A 20275-nucleotide genomic window follows, 5' to 3' on the forward strand; every position below is an offset into this window, starting at 1 on the left:
AACACAAAGTAATTTTTTACGTCAGTTCTTATTTATAAAATATAAATCTGTTGAAAAACAAAACAAAAAACAACAATAAAATAACTCAAACCAATCAACCACACCTCCAACTTCGTTTTCCTAGCTCGGTAACCTTACCATCAAGGCGACGCAACGCGCATTTTCGTCCAATTTTCACCAAATCAACCTTGCCCCATTAAGAAATCGGTTGATCACTAGGCCGTGGCATTGTTCGCCGCTTGTGATACCGCTTGGAACCATATAAAACCACCCGAAAACCAACCGAAAGACATCAATCGAGTGCGACCATCTCACCAACTCACAGCTCAGTTCAGGGGTCCGAAAATCAGTGAAGCTTGCGAACATGAAGGTAACCATCATCCCACCCAAGTAAGTCAGTTAACTAATTCAGTTTAATAACTTTCTTTTTGTTCGTAACAGGCGTTTGTGGTGCTGTCGATGGCCGTGGCCATCGTGTCCTGTGCGGCAGTCGACAAGGAGTCCGCCTCCAAGAAGGACAAGCGTGGCCTGTGGGAGCTGGGACACGAATGGAGTGGGCAGGGGTTTGACAGCTATGACCACCACACTAAGGTGCACCATCACACCAAGGAGGTTGTGACGAAGCACGTGGATCGACCTGTGCCGTACCCGGTGGAAGTGATCAAGAAGGTTCACGTTGACCGACCTGTCCCATATCCAGTGGAAGTGATCAAGCACGTTGACCGTCCTTACCCAGTGGAGGTCGTCAAGAAGGTTCATGTTGACCGTCCCGTTCCATACCCAGTGGAAGTGATCAAGCACGTTGACCGTCCTTACCCAGTGGAGGTCGTCAAGAAGGTCCCGTATCCAGTGGAAGTTATCAAGCATGTTGATCGCCCTTATCCAGTGGAGGTCGTCAAGAAGGTCCCGTATCCAGTGGAAGTTATCAAGCATGTTGACCGTCCTTACCCAGTGGAGGTCGTCAAGAAGGTTCATGTTGACCGTCCCGTCCCATACCCGGTGGAGGTTGTGAAGAAGGTCCCAGTCCATGTGGATCGTCCTGTCCCATACCCGGTGGAGGTCGTCAAGAAGGTCCCGGTCCATGTTGACCGTCCCGTTCCATACCCAGTTGAGGTTGTCAAGAAGGTTCCAGTCCACGTTGACCGCCCCGTCCCGTACCCAGTCGATCGTCCCGTCCACGTTGACCGTCCCGTCCCATACCCGGTGGAGGTCGTGAAGAAGGTCCCCATCCATGTAGATCGCCCAGTCCCATACCCAGTGGAGGTCGTCAAGAAGGTCCCAGTGGTCCACAAGGAGTTCGTCGAAGTGCCGAAGCCTTACGCAGTTCATGTCGAGAAGCCCGTCCCAGTGTTCGTCGATAAGAACCAGCACCAGCACCATCACCATCAGGAGCAGCACTGGGATCAGTACTGAGAGTGCCCTGAACGTGAGAGATTGATTGTAAATAAATGTTGAGTTTTGTTGAGCATTGAACAAATCCTGTATCTTAATCATTTCCAACTGCATTTCTTGACAACAAAAACGCTTAATTTTTCACAGTAATCGTATCTAAGCTGACAATCTCACCGCAAAAGAGCTGCAGCTCGCAATTTCCCACCGGGAAATTCGTACAATTATTATCCGCTGTAAAAATCCACTTTGCCATTTAACTCGAAACTCGCGCTTTTTTCTCATCTACCTTCCACCAGGCCCTGAACAACTCTTCCTAAAGGGGGGAATTCCCAAGAGGAGCTCGAGCAATTTCGCTTCCTTTTTCCGCGTGACAAAGGGACTGACTGTTTTTACCGCCACCATCATCATCCACCTCTTTTTTTTTGTTAAAGTAAAGTTTTTCTCCATTTTTTTTACCCTCAACTACCTTGCATTATCATCAGCATCATTATCTTCGTGCTCAACGCTCACACGTGAGTCAGGTTGCGAGTGGGTGTAGTGTTTCCTGCACATTCGCAGACGCCGGAAAATTCAAGCCACCCCAAAGAGTTCTTTTTTCTCCTTCACTCTGTGGCGGCTCCGGTAAGATTCTTCATCTTCATTTACACTTTACACAAAAGCCCGGCACAAACATTTTTATTTCGCTTCCATCCGCCGGCGGCACTTTGCGACGCGAGCGAGCACACACGCACAAGTGTGTGTGGCGGTTCTTGCAAAGTCAAGCACGTGGGGGACACGTGGGGTAAAATTGAACTCCCAACAAATTTGAAAATTTCGTTGAATTCACAGTTTAGAAAAGAAATTTGATTTTTGTCAACAAACAAAGTGAATGAGATGAGAATGAGATGAGAATGAGATGAGAATGAGATGAGAATGAGATGAGAATGAGATGAGAATGAGATGAGAATGAGATGAGAATGAGATGAGAATGAGATGAGAATGAGATGAGAATGAGATGAGAATGAGATGAGAATGAGATGAGAATGAGATGAGAATGAGATGAGAATGAGATGAGAATGAGATGAGAATGAGATGAGAATGAGATGAGAATGAGATGAGAATGAGAGGAGAATGAGATGAGAATGAGATGAGAATGAGATGAGAATGAGATGAGAATGAGATGAGAATGTGATGAGAATGAAATAAATTGAGCCTCTTTCAAACTTCAACCCATTTCACCCCACAACATTTCAACAAAAAAAAAAATCATGAGTGGCTGCCAGCAAAGACGAAGAACACATATTTTTCACGTGTCGCCGAGAACTTCTGGCGGTGTGGGGCTCGCCCTTATATTAGTGGTGTCGTGGTTTTGGGGGGTACGACCATATCCTAAGCCGTTGTCGTCGTCGTCCGCGGAAATGGAACTAATGTAAAATTATGCAAGCAGACGTTCTCACCGGCTGGCTCGCGCACCCTGGTATCATTTTCCTTGCTTTTTATGGCCGAGCAGACTTTTCCTGTCTGAGCGCACACACACGCACACAAGCATGAATAGACCTTGGTGGAGGTAGATTTTTTTCATTCTTTCATTTTTCAAAGGACTCGGCGAAAGTCAAAAAATTATATGACAAATTTTTCGCTTTTCTTGCCACACAAGCGACAGAAGTGGCCCAACTCGAAGCCCAATGTGGTGGGGGTGGATGGGAAAAGTATGCAAATAAGTGTCGTGGAAAACAATGGATTCTTAAGAGGGAGAGAGGAAAATTCTTTTTGTGGGGTGTCATGATTTTCTTAGCATATTTTTGGTTGGAAATTTCTCTTCTAATTTAATTTTGGATTTTGTCAGGCATAACAATACAAACGAATTATTTTTAAGAAGGAGCAGGGCCAGTTCATTTTTCAATTTTTTTTGATTTTGAATCATTTTTAAAACACATTTAGGAAGCAAACAAAATAACCGTCTATTTAACCCAAAAAATCATTTTGTTTTAGCCTGTATTTTTCATATGGTTTTTAAAATAGATTTCCCATCATTAAATAGAAGAAAATTAAGTTTTACAATGTATTCAAAATTGTTGTTGTTAATCCATTTTTTCCTAATAGCTTTGATCTAAAACAAATTTTAGAAACTGAGACATAAGAAATTAGTTCTTCTCTCGAATTTCACTTTTTTCCACAGTGTTAATTTTGCATCTTTTTTTAATTGCATGTAAAGCTTCATACAATAAATTTTAGATTTTCCGATTTGTTAAATATATTTTTCAGGGGATTTAAAAAGGCACCAATTACGCTAGAGTAAAAGGCGTTGGATATTCTTGTAGGATATGAATTATGAAAAAAACTAAAATATTGTCAAACATAATTTTTTGAAGCAAAAGCAAATTTATTATCGAAAATAACATGCGTACAATATTTTCAGTCAAATGGCCGAAAATGAACTAATTTCAACTCGCGATATCTCGGTAAGAATTGGTTCGATTTTTTATGTCAAATAATGAAATATTTTTGAAATTTTAACTCTTTTCTATAAAAATAACTAAGAATTTTTAACCTCAAGAGTAACATTTCAACACTTATTTTAGAAATTTTTAGATGTTGAACTTGATATTTTAATTTAATTTTTTAAAGAATCAGATAATTTTAGCAAAACTTTATGACTGTTTTCGAGACATCACGAGTTGGAAAATGAGAGCTTATTAGATTTAAATTATTTTTTGCAATTCCGTCGTGAAACTACTTACTTTTCCTGTCATTCTTGAACGACGAAATAGCCTACTTTTCTGTACCAAAAATAACAGAATCGAATAGCAACACTTTTCAAAAATAATGCTGAAAAGTTCTACTTTTCAGCACTGAAATGGGTGCTGAAAAGTTGAACTTTTCAGCACTTGTTTCGAAAAGTAACACTTTTCAACATTTTTTTGATTTAAACGATTTATTGACAAAATACATGAAAATTCGACTTAAAATTTAACTCAATGGGTGTTTTTCGAAATTGCAAAAAATGTTGTATGGAACTCATTGCAAAACTTGTTTTTTCAGCACTCGTCGTATTTATCCAACTCGGTGAACCTCGTTGGATAAATGTACGACTCGTGCTGAAAAAATACTCTTTTTGCAACTTGTTGCATAAACTACTATTTTGCAATTCCGTCATGAAACTACTTACATTTCCTGTCATTCTTGAACGACGAAATAGCCTTCTTTTCTGTACCAAAAATAACAGAATCGAATAGCAACACTTTGCAAAATAAATGCTGAAAAGTTCTACTTTTCAGCACTCAAATGGGTGCTGAAAAGTTGAACTTTTCAGCACTTGTTTCGAAAAGTAACACTTTTCAACTTTTTTTTTTGATTTTAACGATTTATTGACAAAAAAAAATGAAAATTTGACATAAAATTTCACTCAGTGTGTGTGCAAAACATGTTGTATGGAACTCGTTGCAAAACTTGTTTTTTCAGCACTCGTCGTATTTATCCAACTCGGTGAACCTCGTTGGATAAATGTACGACTCGTACTGAAAAAATCCTCTTTTTGCATTTGTTGCATTAACTGCTATTATAACACAATTTAAACATAAGGCTGCATCATAGCAATCAGCAATCAGGTCAACTCAAAAAAGAAATTTGCAGAAAATTATCACAGCTCTTTCAAAATATATTTTGCAAGCTGTATTTTAATATAGCAAAAAATTACTATGTACGATCAAGATAACCTTAGAACGCTTTTTTTAAATGGTTGACTTTATCGAAAAATTTGTTAAGTAAGTAAGTAATTTTCGATCTAAAAAGGATTTTTGAATTTTATTTTACATTTTTACTGTAAAAATCGCAATTTTTCTACCAGATGATACCCGATTTTGCACCATCCTAAACTTTACCGCAAAAGATGCCTTTTTTGTTCCCCTAATAGATATCCAACAATTTCAAGAAAGTAAATTAAAAAAAAAGAATCATTAAAAAATACTATGTTTTTTTTCTGAAAAATTATAATCTCAAGCTACACTTTTGCCGAAGACTTCAAATGGATCAGAAAATCTCTTCTTAGATGCCCATTTTGTATGAGAAGCCCTTATTTTTCTTGCAATGGCTTCATTTGACAAAAGAAAAGTATAAATAAAGTTTCATCCAAACAAAAAATAAAGCAAGAAAACCTTTGAAAAAGTTGATTTAAGAAGATTAAAAATAATTACACAAGAAACAATATTGAATAAATACATCCGAAGAAAACAAATTTCGAGCACATTTTAATGAAATATGGAATAAAATAAATTCTAGGATCTGGCTGTCACAAAAAATCATGTTTCCATACAAATGTATATAGATAACTTGAAGTTTCAAATAAAATTGTTTAAATTATGCCAACAAGTACAGAAGCAAATAAATAACATTTTTGTAAAGTTTTTCATCAGCATTTCTTTTGCTAGCATCTGATGAATCTTCTGAGAAAAAATATTAGTTGAGAGGAAAAAGACAAGGAAGAGACATTTTATGAATCAATTATTCTTGCATATTCCTTGTTATAAATGGCTTTTTTTATCATTGAGCAGCATTTTGCAAACAATGTGTTACGAAATAAATGGATTCGGAAAGAAGTAATGGTGATTTATTGAAATTTAAATTTAAAAGGGTTAGCCTTTTAATATTTCAATTCAGAAATTTAAACATAATTTGTTGATGATTCTGTTAAAAGATGGAATAGACTGATTTTGAATAGCTATGATTTTTTTTAGAAAAAAGAGGAGGATTAAAAAGCAGGTGTTAAAAATTTTTCAAAAAACTTATAGTTTTCATTTAAAAAAATCATAACCAAATCCATCTGATAAATTTAACTCTTCATAAAAGTGCATAATTACGCATTTTCTTTTCCCCCTTCCCAACCAGAGCAAAATCGAGATTATTTACATTTTTCTACATGTACTCGTTACTAGATCGTCTAAATTGCATGACATTTTTATGGCTATAAGTTTACGTTCCATGTAAACTAATGCAGGTTGAACCAGGTTAAAAAATGCATGGTTGCAGAGAATTTTAACATGGGTTACCATGGACGTTAGAGGGTTAATAATATGTAATGAATCTTTAAATCATTTAAAAAAATAGTAAAAAATGTTTGATCCTTATGAATGATCTAAATTTTAATATTTCAAACAAAAATATTTTTTAAAACTTCGTCACAACCCTACCGCTCTTCCACTAAACAAACCAGCAAACATTTGCCACCACAACACTGAAAGCACTTGATATGTTTTCACGCCGAAAAGCATGTGTGTCTTCTTACCTCCCTTTTAGAACTGAGGTGGGGGGGTTGGAAAACCGGTAAATTCCGTCCCCCAAACCATGAGAAAATACCCAAGTTTCCATGGTGCGTGGAGAGATTTTTCCTCGGATTAAGGCAGGATAGCGCCGGGGAAGGCGAATTTATGAATCATAAACGTTAAATTAAACGCAATTGACGCGCTTGGCGACTAGGTGGGTGATGGAATATTTGATGAGATTGTCGGATGTAATTTGAATTGTCTGTTGTTTTCGTCGCACCGTCTGATAATGTGCAATTTTCGTGGTGATCCATAAGGTTCGCGCGAAACGAGCCAATAAAATATGAAAAATGAGATATTTTCAGCACTTTTTGCGTTGTTTACAGCGTTGTTTTGGTGCAAGGGGGGAAAACAAGATCCTTAACCAGAAAGTGCTCTCTATACAGCGAAGCATAAGTACCATAGTTTAGTTGGCTAGCAGCAATTACTTACGGGACGGTTGATTGCTCTTCAAATTAACACCTCTCGGATCGGTTGCGCTGGGAGCCTGTTGTTGAGATAATAAATCCCACTTTATTGATTATAAGTGCACTCTTGGTTGAGGCGAAACCCCTCCTTGACCATTGTTGTGGAAATTGTTGGCTGGTGTTTGCTGCTGTTGCTTCTTGGAGCAGTTGGTTTAATGCCCCAGCAAGAGTAATTAGTTCAATTCGTATGAAAAATGTGTGCAACAAAGTTTTGCTGTGGGAAAATGGTGGCGATAATTATCGACCCACGGGCGAACCCAGACCAAACGAGGTTATTTATGGTAGTTTCTTTACGACTTTGCTCACATGTACGTGAGATGTAACTAGCGGAAATCGTAAAGATCTCTCATACTAAAACAGTCTAATCTAATTTGTCAGAAATCACCAAAGAAACCGGATGTTATGAGTTTTGTGTTCAACGAACAATCATTTTGATTCATGATAAATTAAAGTTTTGTAAAGCCAAACAAAAATATTTTTGACAATTAAGTTACTTACAAATATCCCGTTTTAAAATCGTTTTTGATGTTTTTGGTTTACCTGAAAGAAAGAGAAAAAAATGTTAAAAAATGTTTTTACTGTAAGTCTCGATGTGAAAATAAAAAATATTCAATAGATTTTCAAAAGAAGATTACCTCTTCGATTCGTTACACTTCCCCCCGATCCGACGACTTCCTAAACGTGTTTCCTCTCATTTCCGCTTCCTTTTTATTCCACCTGAAGAGGGAAACTCTTCGGTTGACCCAAAAACAACTACGTAAAAAAAACCCCTGAAGAGAAACAACTTCAAAGACGTTCAACTTTTTCGCGCTTCAGCTTCAAAAACCCGGGCGCTACTTTCTGTTGATTTTCAATTTCCGAGCCAATTTAATTATCGCTCGCTTTAATTATGATAAGTGGCTCGTTTTTGGCTCGTATTTTTCCGTAACTCCTCGATTCTTCAAACGAGCTTCCGGCGACGAAGCCGTTCCGCTTCGGTGGGAAAATCCTCCTCTGGTCCAGCCAACCCGAGCATGGGTAAATAACAAGGGAAATGCGTAATAATACCTTTCTCTGGTATCAATACCAAATTTTGGTATTCCTGGACCCTTTAAAATTTGTCTTAAGGATTATGCAAGAGCAAAATGTGGTATCATACCAATTTTAGGTATTGTTTTGATATTGCAAAATTGCAGAATTTGTCAATGATCGAACACCACATTTTGGTATTCTTTTGGTATTACAGTATTTTATCAAATTTCTCTGCAACTATGGGAAAATTTTGACCAATTTTGACAAAATAATTAATTTTGCGCTAAAATCATGTCTCAAAGCGAATGCTTTCATTCAAAACCGGAAATTTCAAACTTGATTTTAAGCATTTTTGATATACCCCCTATAGAAATGACTTGAAATTGTGGAAAATTTTCTAAGTCAGGATGGCACATTTTGGTATTATTTTGGTATTTAAGTGTTTTGTCAAATTCCTCTGAAACCATGGGAAAATTTTGGCCAATTTTGACAAAATAATTAATTTTGCGCTAAAATGATGTCTCAAAGCGAATGCTTTCATTCAAAACCGGAAATTTCAAACTTGATTTTAAACATTTTTGATATACCCCCTACAGAAATGATTTGAAATTGTGGAAAGTTTTCTAAGTCAGGATGGCACATTTTGGTATTATTTGAATATTGAAAGGTTTCATCAATTTTCTCTGAAACTATGGGAAATTTGTTAAAAAAATTTTACGAGTTAATTAATTTTGCGCTAAAATGACTTGAAACCCAAAAATGTTAAAGATGATTTTAAAAATTAGTGTGATATACCCACTAATATTTTTTTCAAAAACGTTGAAATATCTCTAAGTCGGGATAACCAAATACTTTGAAAAACGAGTCAATCGACAGATTAATGAATTTTGGTGAATTTCAATTCAGTTTCATTTTAATAATACTTATTTTTCAATCTTGTTATTTTTCAGAAGCTTCAAGAACTTCAAGCACAGGCCGTTCATCAATGACAAATGCATTCGGTGTGGTGAAGAATATCACTAATAACATCATGGAATCATCAGGTTAGTAGATTTGGCTGTTGCATATGAATAATTTCCGTTTTTCACTAACTGCAACTGCTGCACTAAAAATGGTATGAAAATAGCAAATTTTGGTATTACTAGTTCAAATACCAGCGACCATAATGTGCTCTTGGTTGCCCAGTAATAGATGGTAAAATACCATGAAATCATACCAAAATCATGTATGTGAAAGACCACAGAAATACCAAAATATGATTTTCCAAGGGCGCGGGAATACCTAAAAATAAAACCATGGCAATACCAAGTTTTGGTATTCAAGCAATGTTCAAAAATCCAGAAGACCTCAAACTTGGTATTGAAATGGTTTTATTTTGAGGTATTATTTTACCCTTGGAATAACATGGTTTGGTATTGTTGTGCCCTTACACATACAAGATTTTGGTATGATTTCATGGTATTTTACCATCTATTACTGAGCAACCAAGGGCACATTTTGGTCGCTGTTATTTGCCCAAGTAATACCAAAATTTGGTATTCCCGTGTTATTTACCCCTGCTCGGGAAGCCTCCTCGATTGATGAAGAATCAGCAAAGTTACATTTTATCCCCACCACCAGGGGGAAACAACTTCGTTTTGGAAGGAAAGTTTCTCGAGCAGCTCACCTGGCCGAAGGCAGCTCAAGCAAAGTTCCCCCAAGGTGGCCGTAAAATATCGTCCTACATGGGGCGAAAAAAAACTAAAAGGTACCCAAAAAAACACAAAACTTTTGCTCTCTAATGTTCGATTCACTTTGCGTTACAGTTTGGCGAGCCGGTGTGTTTACTTACCCGGAAAGTTAACTTTCTCATCATCATCATCATCAGCACCGGCATCGTCTAGAGCAGAACTTAAGCACTTCTTGTGCGTTGGTTTGTGCAACATTTCGAACAAGTTGGCTTAACCTTTGATTGGGCATAGTTTAAGTTGGTTGATCTTTTCGCATTTTTAAAATGTGTATTTTTAAAATAAATTTAAAATGTGTTTTATTATTGGTAAATATTTTTAACAATTTTCAGATTAAAAAATTATTCTAGTCTAGTCATTACAAGGTTAAAACCTTAAGTGCTGCAGAAAAAGAAGATCTCAACTTCCATTACATTTCCCTCCGGAAATACCTGGAACTACTGCTCATTGAAGACCGCACACAGCCGTTTCCTGTTTGACTCCAAAAAAGTTTTGTTTTTCCTCCCATCACTCCCACTTCCCTTTTCCAGTCTGAAGAAAAACGATTCCATTTTGGGCACAGTTAAAATTTAATTTATTTTTGCGTGGAAAATATGGTTTTTTTTTGTAGTTGAAACATTTTTATAAGAACAAAAGTTTTAAGTTTTTTGGAAAAAAGTTTATTTTCATCTGTGATTTGTGATACACAAAAAGCAATAGAAAAGTTGCAAATTTTTCCCCACCAAAACTTGCTCTGGATGTCGATGGCCGGAAAACGACACGCTTGTGATAGCTCCTAGTTGCTCCTCTGGGTTGACGCTCTCTCTCTCGCTCTGAAGTGGGCAAGTTTTTCGTCGGAGACTTACAAAAAGTGACGCTTACGATACGGAACCGGAAAAAGAGACTTTTTGCGGTTACGGCGATGGCTGTCAGCGGAAAGTTACCCTATCGGAAAGCGGATTGAAGCAAGATGTCTCCCAAGTTTGGACAAGTTTAACCATCAAATGATTGGATAGTTTTTGGGGGCAAATGCTGATGGTTTGATTACAGGTAAAGTTTTATGTAACTTGAAGGAAAAGATCTATTTTTTAATGTTTGTCAAGACAAAATCAAAAATAAACATAAATAATTGTACTTTCCCTTCAAAAATCAACTAGTCTCAACGAGTTTGCGAAACAATGTTCCAAACTGCAAAGATTCTTAAAGACCTTTAACGTTATTGTTCTAAAAAAAATAAAAACTCCCAACAGTGACAAATCCTCAAACAACTTCTTATGTTGTGAAAGCTGTTCCAATCACTTCTGGTGGCGCCACATTGTCCAACTAGCACAAGAACTGCATTCACTGGGATGGCAGCCAAAACTCTTTCTCGGAACAATGAAGACTAATCGTTGACAAGAGCTTTCTTGAAAGCTCCTAAACACACAGCTCATCCATTTGGTTGAGTGTGGTTTAAAGTAGAAAAAAAAAAAATCCGAAGAAAATCAATTCACTCTGCTCGAAAATGGTCCAGCTCAAAGGTCACATTTGACCGGCGATTCCGGAATGTCGGACCTCTCGGAGCAGACCCCTGCCAGAGTGATTCCAAACCGCGTGCGATGGCACAGCCAAGTGCAATTTTAATAATGAAAGCACCTGTTCTCATGTTGGAATTCAATTTAGTTTTCCACCGCCCGAAAAGAAAACCGACACAAACGTTCCGTTTCATTCAAAGTCAGTTTTGCGCCGGGTGAAAACTAGCCACGTCAACCTTGAAGTTGTGCTCCTTCCACCGAGCGGTGCTGCTGTCAAGACGGGGGAAAACCCGATGAAAAATTCAGCATCTTTCAGAGTTTCTTTTTTTTTTGCTTGCCTTTCTCTGACGAGACCAGCAAGATATTGGAAGGTACTTTCGATGTGTAACGGTGTTAAAGAGATGGAATTTTCCTCGGGAAAAGGAAAAAAAAAACAATGAAAAGTTTTCCTTGCGTCCGGAAAAATAACCCAGCACGAGCTTTTCCTCGCAGCCAGGAAAACGCTGCACTTTGGAGTGTGTTTTTCCTCGACGGAAAAAGGAAAGGAAAAATCCAATTGTAGTATTTGCGGAAATGTGCCATTTCAGAGGGGTATTACTTCCGGGGTTGTTTTGAATAAGTAGATCACTGACGTTTGAAGGTTGATTTGATTAGGATTTCTGGGGGAGGACCTACTTTCACCGTGCAACTGTTGCACCACTTCGTTGAATAACCCAAAATAACACCCTTAAAGTTCCCGTTGACTCACGCGCATTCAAGTAAATGTTTGCAGTTGCATAGTCCAATTACCACTTAAAATTCCTCACACACAAATCTGCGCCACCAAGTCGATAGTAAATTTTAATGGTCCCCCCTTTTTAAGCTCATCATGCATGTGCGCGCCGAGGGTTTTCACGTCGTTTTTCCCCCGAAACTGTCAGTAAGATATTCGAGGCATTTCGGCGTAGCCGGGTTTTACACCGTGGCGAACGCGGCGGCGTGCAACTAACATCCAAATTTAATTAGTTGGTAGTGACAGTTACTACTCTCGTGAGTGGGCCTTGAGTGGGTGAAATTTTGGCTTTTGAGTAAAGTTTGTGTAGTTTTGTATTGTTTGTATTGTTAGTTTAGGTTCAAAATATTGAAACATCATCATCAGGTCTTTGGAATTAAAATTTATTATACATTCCATAACATTTAAAATACAATAAATTTTGATCCAAGAAAACAAACTTTTTTAATCCGGACATTTTTCGAAATCATTTTTGACTACAACTTTAGTACTATTGTACTAAACTATATAATTTTCAATATGGACTCATGGGACTCCAAGATGGATCGAAAAACACCAGCCCTGTCAAAATCTCTTGTACTTTAGTACTATTGTACTAAACATTCTGATTTTCAGTAGGAACTTATGGAACTCCAAGAAGGATCGAATCACAAAAAACACACACATTCCGAATCTTGCAGACTTCATCAAAAAAAAATTTTTTCACTATAATTTCAGTACTATTGTACTAAACTATATAATTTTCAGGGATATATGGGACTCCAAGATGGATCAAATGACAAAAACCCGATCTAAATCGGTTGTACCAGTCCGTATTCTACCAAGAACACAATCTTTTTGAATCTTTCGTATTTTTTCCAAAACCATATTTTGGCTATAACTTTAGTACTATTGTACTAAACTTAATAATTTTCATAAGAGACTTAAGGAACTCCAAGACGGATCTAATGACAAAAAAAAACAAACCTTTTGAATCTTCCGTATATAAAATCATCTTTCGATTTAAGTTTAGTACTATTGTACTAAACTTTATAATTTTCAATAGGGACTTACGGGACTCCAAGATGGATCGAAAGACACCAACCGGGCAAAAATTGGATGTACCGGTCCGCTTTCTACAAAAAAAAACTTTTTGAATCTTTTGTAATTTTTCTAAAATCATCTTCTGACTATAACTTTAGTACTGTTGTAAACTTACGGAACACCAAGATGGATCGAAAGACACCAACCGGGCAAAAAATGGATGTACCGGTTCGTTTTCTACTAATTTTTTTTTCAATCTTCCGTATTTTTTTCAAAATCATCTTTCGACTATAATATTAGTACTATTGTACTAAACTTAATAATTTTCAGAACTGTACTATGAGACTACAAAACGGATCGAATGAAAAAAACTCGGTCAAAATCGGTTGCAGTAGTCCGGAGATAATCAAATGAATTTTTTTTAAACTCGTAAATTTCAGTTGAAATCTTGTAATAATTTTTAAAACTTGTAAATTTCAGTAAGTTCAATAAACATTATTTAGGTAAAACATTTTGAACTTAATTTTGAAGTATCCTGATGTAATTTTTGACAACAAAGCAACTCTCTACGAAATCGGCCGATTTCGACCATTTTTATTTTTTGTATTATTTTATTTGACTTAAACTTTGCGGGGGCCTCCCCTATGACCAAATAAGCTATTTTGCGTCATTTTTTCACCCATACAAGTCTCCAGTCTGGCTGCTGTCAATACAAAAATGGTATGTAAATATTCAAACAGCTGTAACATTTGAGCAAATTTTCTGATCAATTTGGTGTCTTCGGCAAAATTGTAGGTATTGTTGAGGACTTTAGAGAAAAAAATAGGTACACGGAAAAAAGAAATTGCCAATTTTTTAAATAACTTTTTTTTCACTAAAACTCAATTTTCCAAAATACGTATTTTTTTATTTTCAAGATTTTTTGATATGTTTTAGTTAACAAAATTCCGCAACTTTTGAGCCATAGAGAAACATGGTCAAAAAATCTGCCGCCGAGTTATGAATTTTTGAAAAAAAAGTGATTTTTGAAAAAAAAATCGAAGTTTCATGCAAAAACAAGTTTGACATTATTTTTTAATGCAAAATTGAATTTGCAATCGAAAAGTACTTTACAGATTTGTTGATAAAGGGCTCTGTTTTCAAGATATAGCTACCGAAATTTTGATTTTAGCGAAATATTTTCAGTTTTTCAATTTTTAAAAATAGTAACCATAAGTGACCATCTCTAATTTTTTTTTTGAAAAGTTCAGAAAATTTGCTATAAAATTGTCTAAGAGACATTGAAGATTGGACCTCGGGTTACTGAGATAGAGCCGCTTTAAGAAAAAGAAACACGAAAATTGAAGTTTTCTTAATCTCACCAAAATAACCCACCATTTTCTAATGACGATATCTCAGCAACTAATGGTCCGATTATCGATGTTAATACATGAACCATTTGTGAAATTTTCCGATCCTTCCGAAAAAAAATTAAAGTACTTTTCGATTGCAAATTCAGTTTTGCATTAATGTAAACTTGTTTTTGCATGAAACTTCGATTTTTTTCCAAAAATCTCTGTTTTTTCAAAAATTCATAACTCCGCGGCAGATTATTTGACCATTTTTCTCTATGGCTCAAAAGTTGCGGATTTGTGTTCCCTAAATCATTTCAAAAAATCTCGAAAATCAAAAAATACGTATTTTGGGGAAATTGAGTTTTAGTGAAAAAAAAGTTGATTAAAAAATCTGCAAAAAAAAATTCCGTGTACCTATTTTTTTCTCATAATTCCTCAACAATACCTACAACTTTGCCGAAAATTCACTCAAAAGTTACAGCTGTTTGAATATTTACATACCATTTTTGTATGGACAGCAGCCAAAATTGTATGGAGACTTGTATGGATGAACCAATCACACAAAATAATTTATTTGGTCATAGGGAAGGCCCCCACAAAGTTTGAGCAAAATCAAAATATACAAATAAAATCCGTTTCCAATTTTGGTAGAGAATTGCTCAACATACATAATTCAATTTTAAATGATTTCAGACTCAAAATCTTCTCCAACGTTCATTCAAGTGCTGCCCCACCCAGTACGTGACGACGTGAAGACAAATTAGAGGAAGAAAGCAAACCTCAACCTCAGCGCTACTCGTGCGCATTCAGCAGATGAAAATTTAAATGCTTCCGCGGGGGAAAATCCCCTCTCTGACTGTGTTACAACAAATGATGAGCAGCTAATAAACTTACCGAAAATCTCATTAGGCGGAACGCGCACGGCGACTTGGTTAGTTACTAGCTCACTCGCTAGTCCCGCGACTCTGTCTTATTTTCATGGGTCGTAAATTACTTTCCGAAAATGATCACCACCCGCCAAACGTCGACGAATTTGTTTGAATAGAGTTGTTTGTTTTCGGTTTTAATGAGCATTCCTGCGGCCATTGAGGACTTTTTTTTGCGTTTTTCAAGGAATAAATGCACATCAAAAATTAAAAATAATTAAAGTGTTTGTGCCCGGGGATGCCAATCATACTTTCACACAAATTTCCCTGGAAAAAATCACGACTGAATGCCACTCGTGGAAAACAAATCCCGTTACCGCCACCCACGTTCCCCTTTCTTTCAAATTGCAGCTGACAGAATGGGAAATTGATTTTGATTAGCCAATTTTCCGTCATTACGGGGGCGATTTGCCTCAAATATTCTGTCGGTGATTTCTAAGCGTGAATAGAGAGAACCCCGCTCCCACCACTCCTTTTCAAGCGCACAAATCCTATTGCTGTAAGTCCGGGAAAGCGACAGGACAGCATTTCCACCAGAGTCAGCGTTTTTTTTTCTTCCTTGAATCCCAGGTCCCCCATTGAAAACAATACCTGGGGTAATTGAATCAACGGGAAGCGAGTGAATCGGGATGATGTTTCCTGCTGCTGCTGTCTGACTTTTCCCTGAGTGTGGAGGAGAAGTAGGTGGGGGAAATCGAAGTCAATCTATAAATATGTGATGCGGAACGTCGATAATCATCGTCGTGTGGCAATCAAATCACAACTAGCTAAAGGGCGGAACTTGGCAGGGATTTTGTTTTAAGGCAGAACTTGACTTGGAGACCAACTGTGACCGGATGCTCTCTGCTGGATTGGCACCGTCAACATTTCTGAAATTATTAATTATTTAAAACTGTCATTCGAGTGCAATAATTGAGATTGAGGATTTAAATTTGAATTGAAGTTGATGATTCTAGATTTCAAAAATACATATTTTTTACGGTGTTAACAGTTTTGTCGGAAATCTTCATGTTCAGGAAATCTTCATGTCAGTCCCTGAGAGATACAAGGACGCAGAGTTGCATTATTTATTAGCAGCACGCACGCACTGGCTGTGATTTGGCTCTTTTTCAGTTGGGTAGATTTTGCGTGCCGTTTTTCGGGTGAATACTCTTTGCGTTTGACTCCGAGAAAAGGTACAATCGACAGCAAATCACAGCGTACGTTTTTGCAGACGGAGGGTAAATAGTCTGATGTAGGGACATCTGTACTGATTTTGGCAACTACAAGGAGGAGCAATCCACTGGACCATGTTAAAAGCTTCCGATGTGCTGAATAATTGGCAATGAAAAAGTAACTCTAATAAAAATTTACTGGTTTGAAAATTTAGCTCTTTTAAAACTGAAAAAAAGAGAAATGTTCTTTCTAAACTTCTTTCATCCTGTCAATACCATCCAATTCCAGCATTACACCAGAAGAGCCATGTTTGTCTGCTTTTGAAAATCCCACACATTTCCAGATTCCCATATCAAAGTTTTCCCCGATAACACTTGGATTCCATTTGTTGATAAGAAAGAGCCCCGATAAGCCTGCCCGAAAAATCGCCTCCAGGGTCAAAGTTTAATTAAAAACATGTCCATGGCTATCAGATTGGCCGCAGGCCATGGAAGTGGGAAAAGGCAAGAAAAACACCAACATTTCAACACATCATTGCTGGCGCGAGATTTTCCCTCCAAGCCGGGGCTATCCGTGTCGGAGGTTCATCACTTTGATCTCTTGCGTCAGTTCAGTCTCTTCAGGGGTCAAGGGATCCCCTCCTCTCCCCATTTGGTCCAAGAAAATGGAAGGTAAACTCCGTCAAGTGGTGCAGTTTAGCCAACACAAAAACCGGAGCGGATTGATGAGGAGATGAAAAATTAAAAATGCTACGCATTTTTTTGTTTTGATCCTTTTATTTCCAATGATTTTCCACATTCCTCTCGAAGAAAAAGGTTTTTCTTTTCAGCCGGCATTCTTCTCGTTGGTGAACACCACCCTTCCGGGTGGAGTATTTTTAATCCTTCCTTTCTTTGCCCCCAAAAAGAAGATTCAATCCTTTCACGGGAATTTTCCGCAACACAAGAAAAAAACATTTGAAAAGCCCCCTCGAAACCGAACAGGGGGGAGCCTCCTTAAGAGGCTCTTTTCCTCTCCACAAAAAAATGTGCGTTCAAGAATGCGGACGAAAATATTATGACATGCGTTGTTTGTCTAAGCAGACCAGAAAAAAGGACCCTCCCACTTAAACGGGCCCTCTCAGTCCCCAATAGAAAACTCATCCTCATCAGTAGCGGGATCTGGGGAAAACCTGGAAAATTTGACGACGAAAAAAGCAAAGTCAAAAAGTGCGAGCGTGTGGGGCTCTTAAAGAAAAAATGTCCCCACACACATCCACCAGGACCAGGAACCAGGAAGGGAAAATGTTTGCCAAGTGGGAATTGAATGGAGCACAAGTCTTACGCAAACAATGTGTAATGGGAAAAGCCGGGAAGACGTGAGAGTATGTTTGTGCGTGTGGGTTTTTTTGTGACCACTTTGGGCAAAGGTGGAAGGGGATAATATTTTGAGAGGGTTTTCTTCCTTTCTTTTCGGAGGGGATCACTGTGGAAAGAGTATCTTTTCATTGATAATATCATTTCCATAAACATGGTGCTGTTTATGGTGCACACCTTAAAATTGTGTTAAAGGATTATGGACAGGATGAAAATCTTTAAAGCGTTGTAGTAAATTTTTCTTTTTTTAAATTGTAATGTTTTTTTTTTAAATATGGCTGAAACTGTTTGGATGGCTTTTAAATATAAAAAAGCCATTTTGGATCACCAGTTTTAAAACAATCTTTAGTTATCTGCATACATATTTTTTATCGATTTAATGTCTTCGGCAAAGTTTTAAGAATGAAAACTACAAAATATTGATAACCAGAAATTTTATTTCGCTTATTTCTAAAACCCTTTTTTGTCACTAAAATTTGATTTAAAAAAATCAATCGTTTCATCTTTTCAAAAAAATCAAGAAAGGGCAGAACATCCTTGACCAGCGATTAATCACTTAAAAAAAATAAAAAAAATAACTACAAAATATTTCTTTCATGTAAAACCAAAGCAATCAATTAAGTGATAATTTAACAAAATGCACTGTTTTCAAGTTATAGCTATTTCAAGTAACTTTTTTGAAAAAAAAACAGTCTCAGCTTAAATTTTCAAAACAGAAAAAAAATGTTTCCTGCATTTTGCTTTAATGAACATTGTTGATACGGCCTTTGGTTGCTGAGATATGGCCATGCAAAGATAATAAAAAACAGGCAACATGAGATTTTCTCAATGTTGTCCAATTAGCCCTCGTTTTCGAAAATGGATAAAACAGAACAGAAAATTTCAATTATTTAACCATTTTTAATATTTTTAATTGGACCACCTGCCTGAGATATCGGGGATAAAAAATGAGGCCTAATTGAACAACACTTAAAAAATCTCATTTTTCCTGTTTTTTTTTATTGTTTTTGCATGAGTATATCTTAGCAACGATCAATTTGATTGCAAATTTGTGTCCTTATTTTTGGAATTTTTTTTTCAAATCACTGTCTTTTGAGCAATTCTCTACGAAATCGGTCTTTTTTTTAAATTTTATTTTTTGTATTTTTTAATCCGACTGAAACTTTTTTGGCGCCTTCGGTAGGCCCAAAGAAGCCATTTTGCATCATTAGTTTGTCCATATAATTTTCCATACAAATTTAGCAGCTGGCCATACAAAAATGATGTATGAAAATTGAAAAATCTGTATCTTTTGAAGGAATTTTTTTATCGATTTGGTGTCTTCGGCAAAGTTGTAGGTATGGATATGGACTACACTGAAATAAATGATGCAAGGTAAAAAAAAATTGGTGATTTTTTTAACTTTTTGTTACTAAAACTTGATTTGCAAAAAAAAAAACACTATTTTTAATTTTTTTATTTTTTGATATGTTTGAGAGGACATCAAATGCCAACTTTTCAGAAATTTCCAGGTTGTGCAAAAAATCTTGGAGCGAGTTATAAATTTTTGAATCAATACAGATTTTTTTCAAAAATCGATAAATTGGTCGCAAAAATTTTCAGTGTAGTCCATATCCATATCTACAACTTTGCCGAAGACACCAAATCGATCAAAAAATTCCTTCAAATGATACAGATTTTTGAATTTTCATGCATCATTTTTGTGTGGCCAGCTGCCAAATTTGTATGAAAAATTATATGGACAAACTAATGATGCAAAATGGCTTCTTTGGGCATACCAAAGGCACCAAAAAAATTTCAGTTGGATTAAAAAATGCAAAAAAAATCGAATGACCGAAATCTGAGAGAATTGCTCTTTTTTCAAAAAGAAAGTCATGCCTTTTCATATTTAAAATGTTCTGATAAGATGGCATTTTATGTCTCCTACAACAAATGAAAAATTATAAATAGATTTTTTTAGATAACAATTTTTAGTGACAAAACATAAAAATTACCGAAAAAATAACTGTGATTTTTTTTTTTCAGTGTAATCCATATCCCCAATCTCCAATTCCTACAACATTGCCGAAAACACAAAATCGATCAAAAATTTCCTTCAGTTTTGTATGGACAGCTGCAAAATTTGCATGAAAAATAATATGGCAAACTGATGAAAAATTGCTTTTTTGAGCTTAAGGAAATCTCTGAAAATTGCCCTTCATTGAAAACTAATTGTTATTATTAAAAAACTTCAACCACAGTCTTTTTAACAAACATCATAGATTTTTTATTCGCTCAAAAAATCATGTAAAGATATTAATTTTGGAAGTACTTTGGCGGAATC

At 36.4% G+C, this 20275-nt stretch overlaps 2 protein-coding genes across 4 annotated transcripts in view; one reads left to right on the plus strand and one right to left on the minus strand.

The window, feature by feature from the left end:
* LOC120419619 (roundabout homolog 1-like) overlaps positions 1-20275 on the minus strand; it is a 166035-nt gene that overhangs the window by 58321 nt on the left and 87439 nt on the right. The gene's annotated exons all lie outside the window — the stretch shown is intronic.
* On the plus strand, positions 130-2566 carry LOC120419628 (mantle protein-like). Of its 2 annotated transcripts, XM_052707697.1 has the most exons (3): positions 130-370; positions 442-1209; positions 1264-2566. In XM_052707697.1, the coding sequence occupies exons 1-3, from the start codon at positions 365-367 to the stop codon at positions 1411-1413; spliced, it is 924 nt and encodes a 307-aa protein (XP_052563657.1). In that variant the 5' UTR covers positions 130-364; the 3' UTR covers positions 1414-2566. The 2 variants fall into 2 exon arrangements, with proteins under 2 accessions (XP_052563657.1, XP_039438319.1); XM_039582385.2 differs by having other exon boundaries at positions 442-2566.

The sequence above is a fragment of the Culex pipiens genome, chromosome 2 (assembly GCF_016801865.2).
Source record: "Culex pipiens pallens isolate TS chromosome 2, TS_CPP_V2, whole genome shotgun sequence".
Lineage (NCBI taxonomy): Eukaryota > Metazoa > Arthropoda > Insecta > Diptera > Culicidae > Culex > Culex pipiens.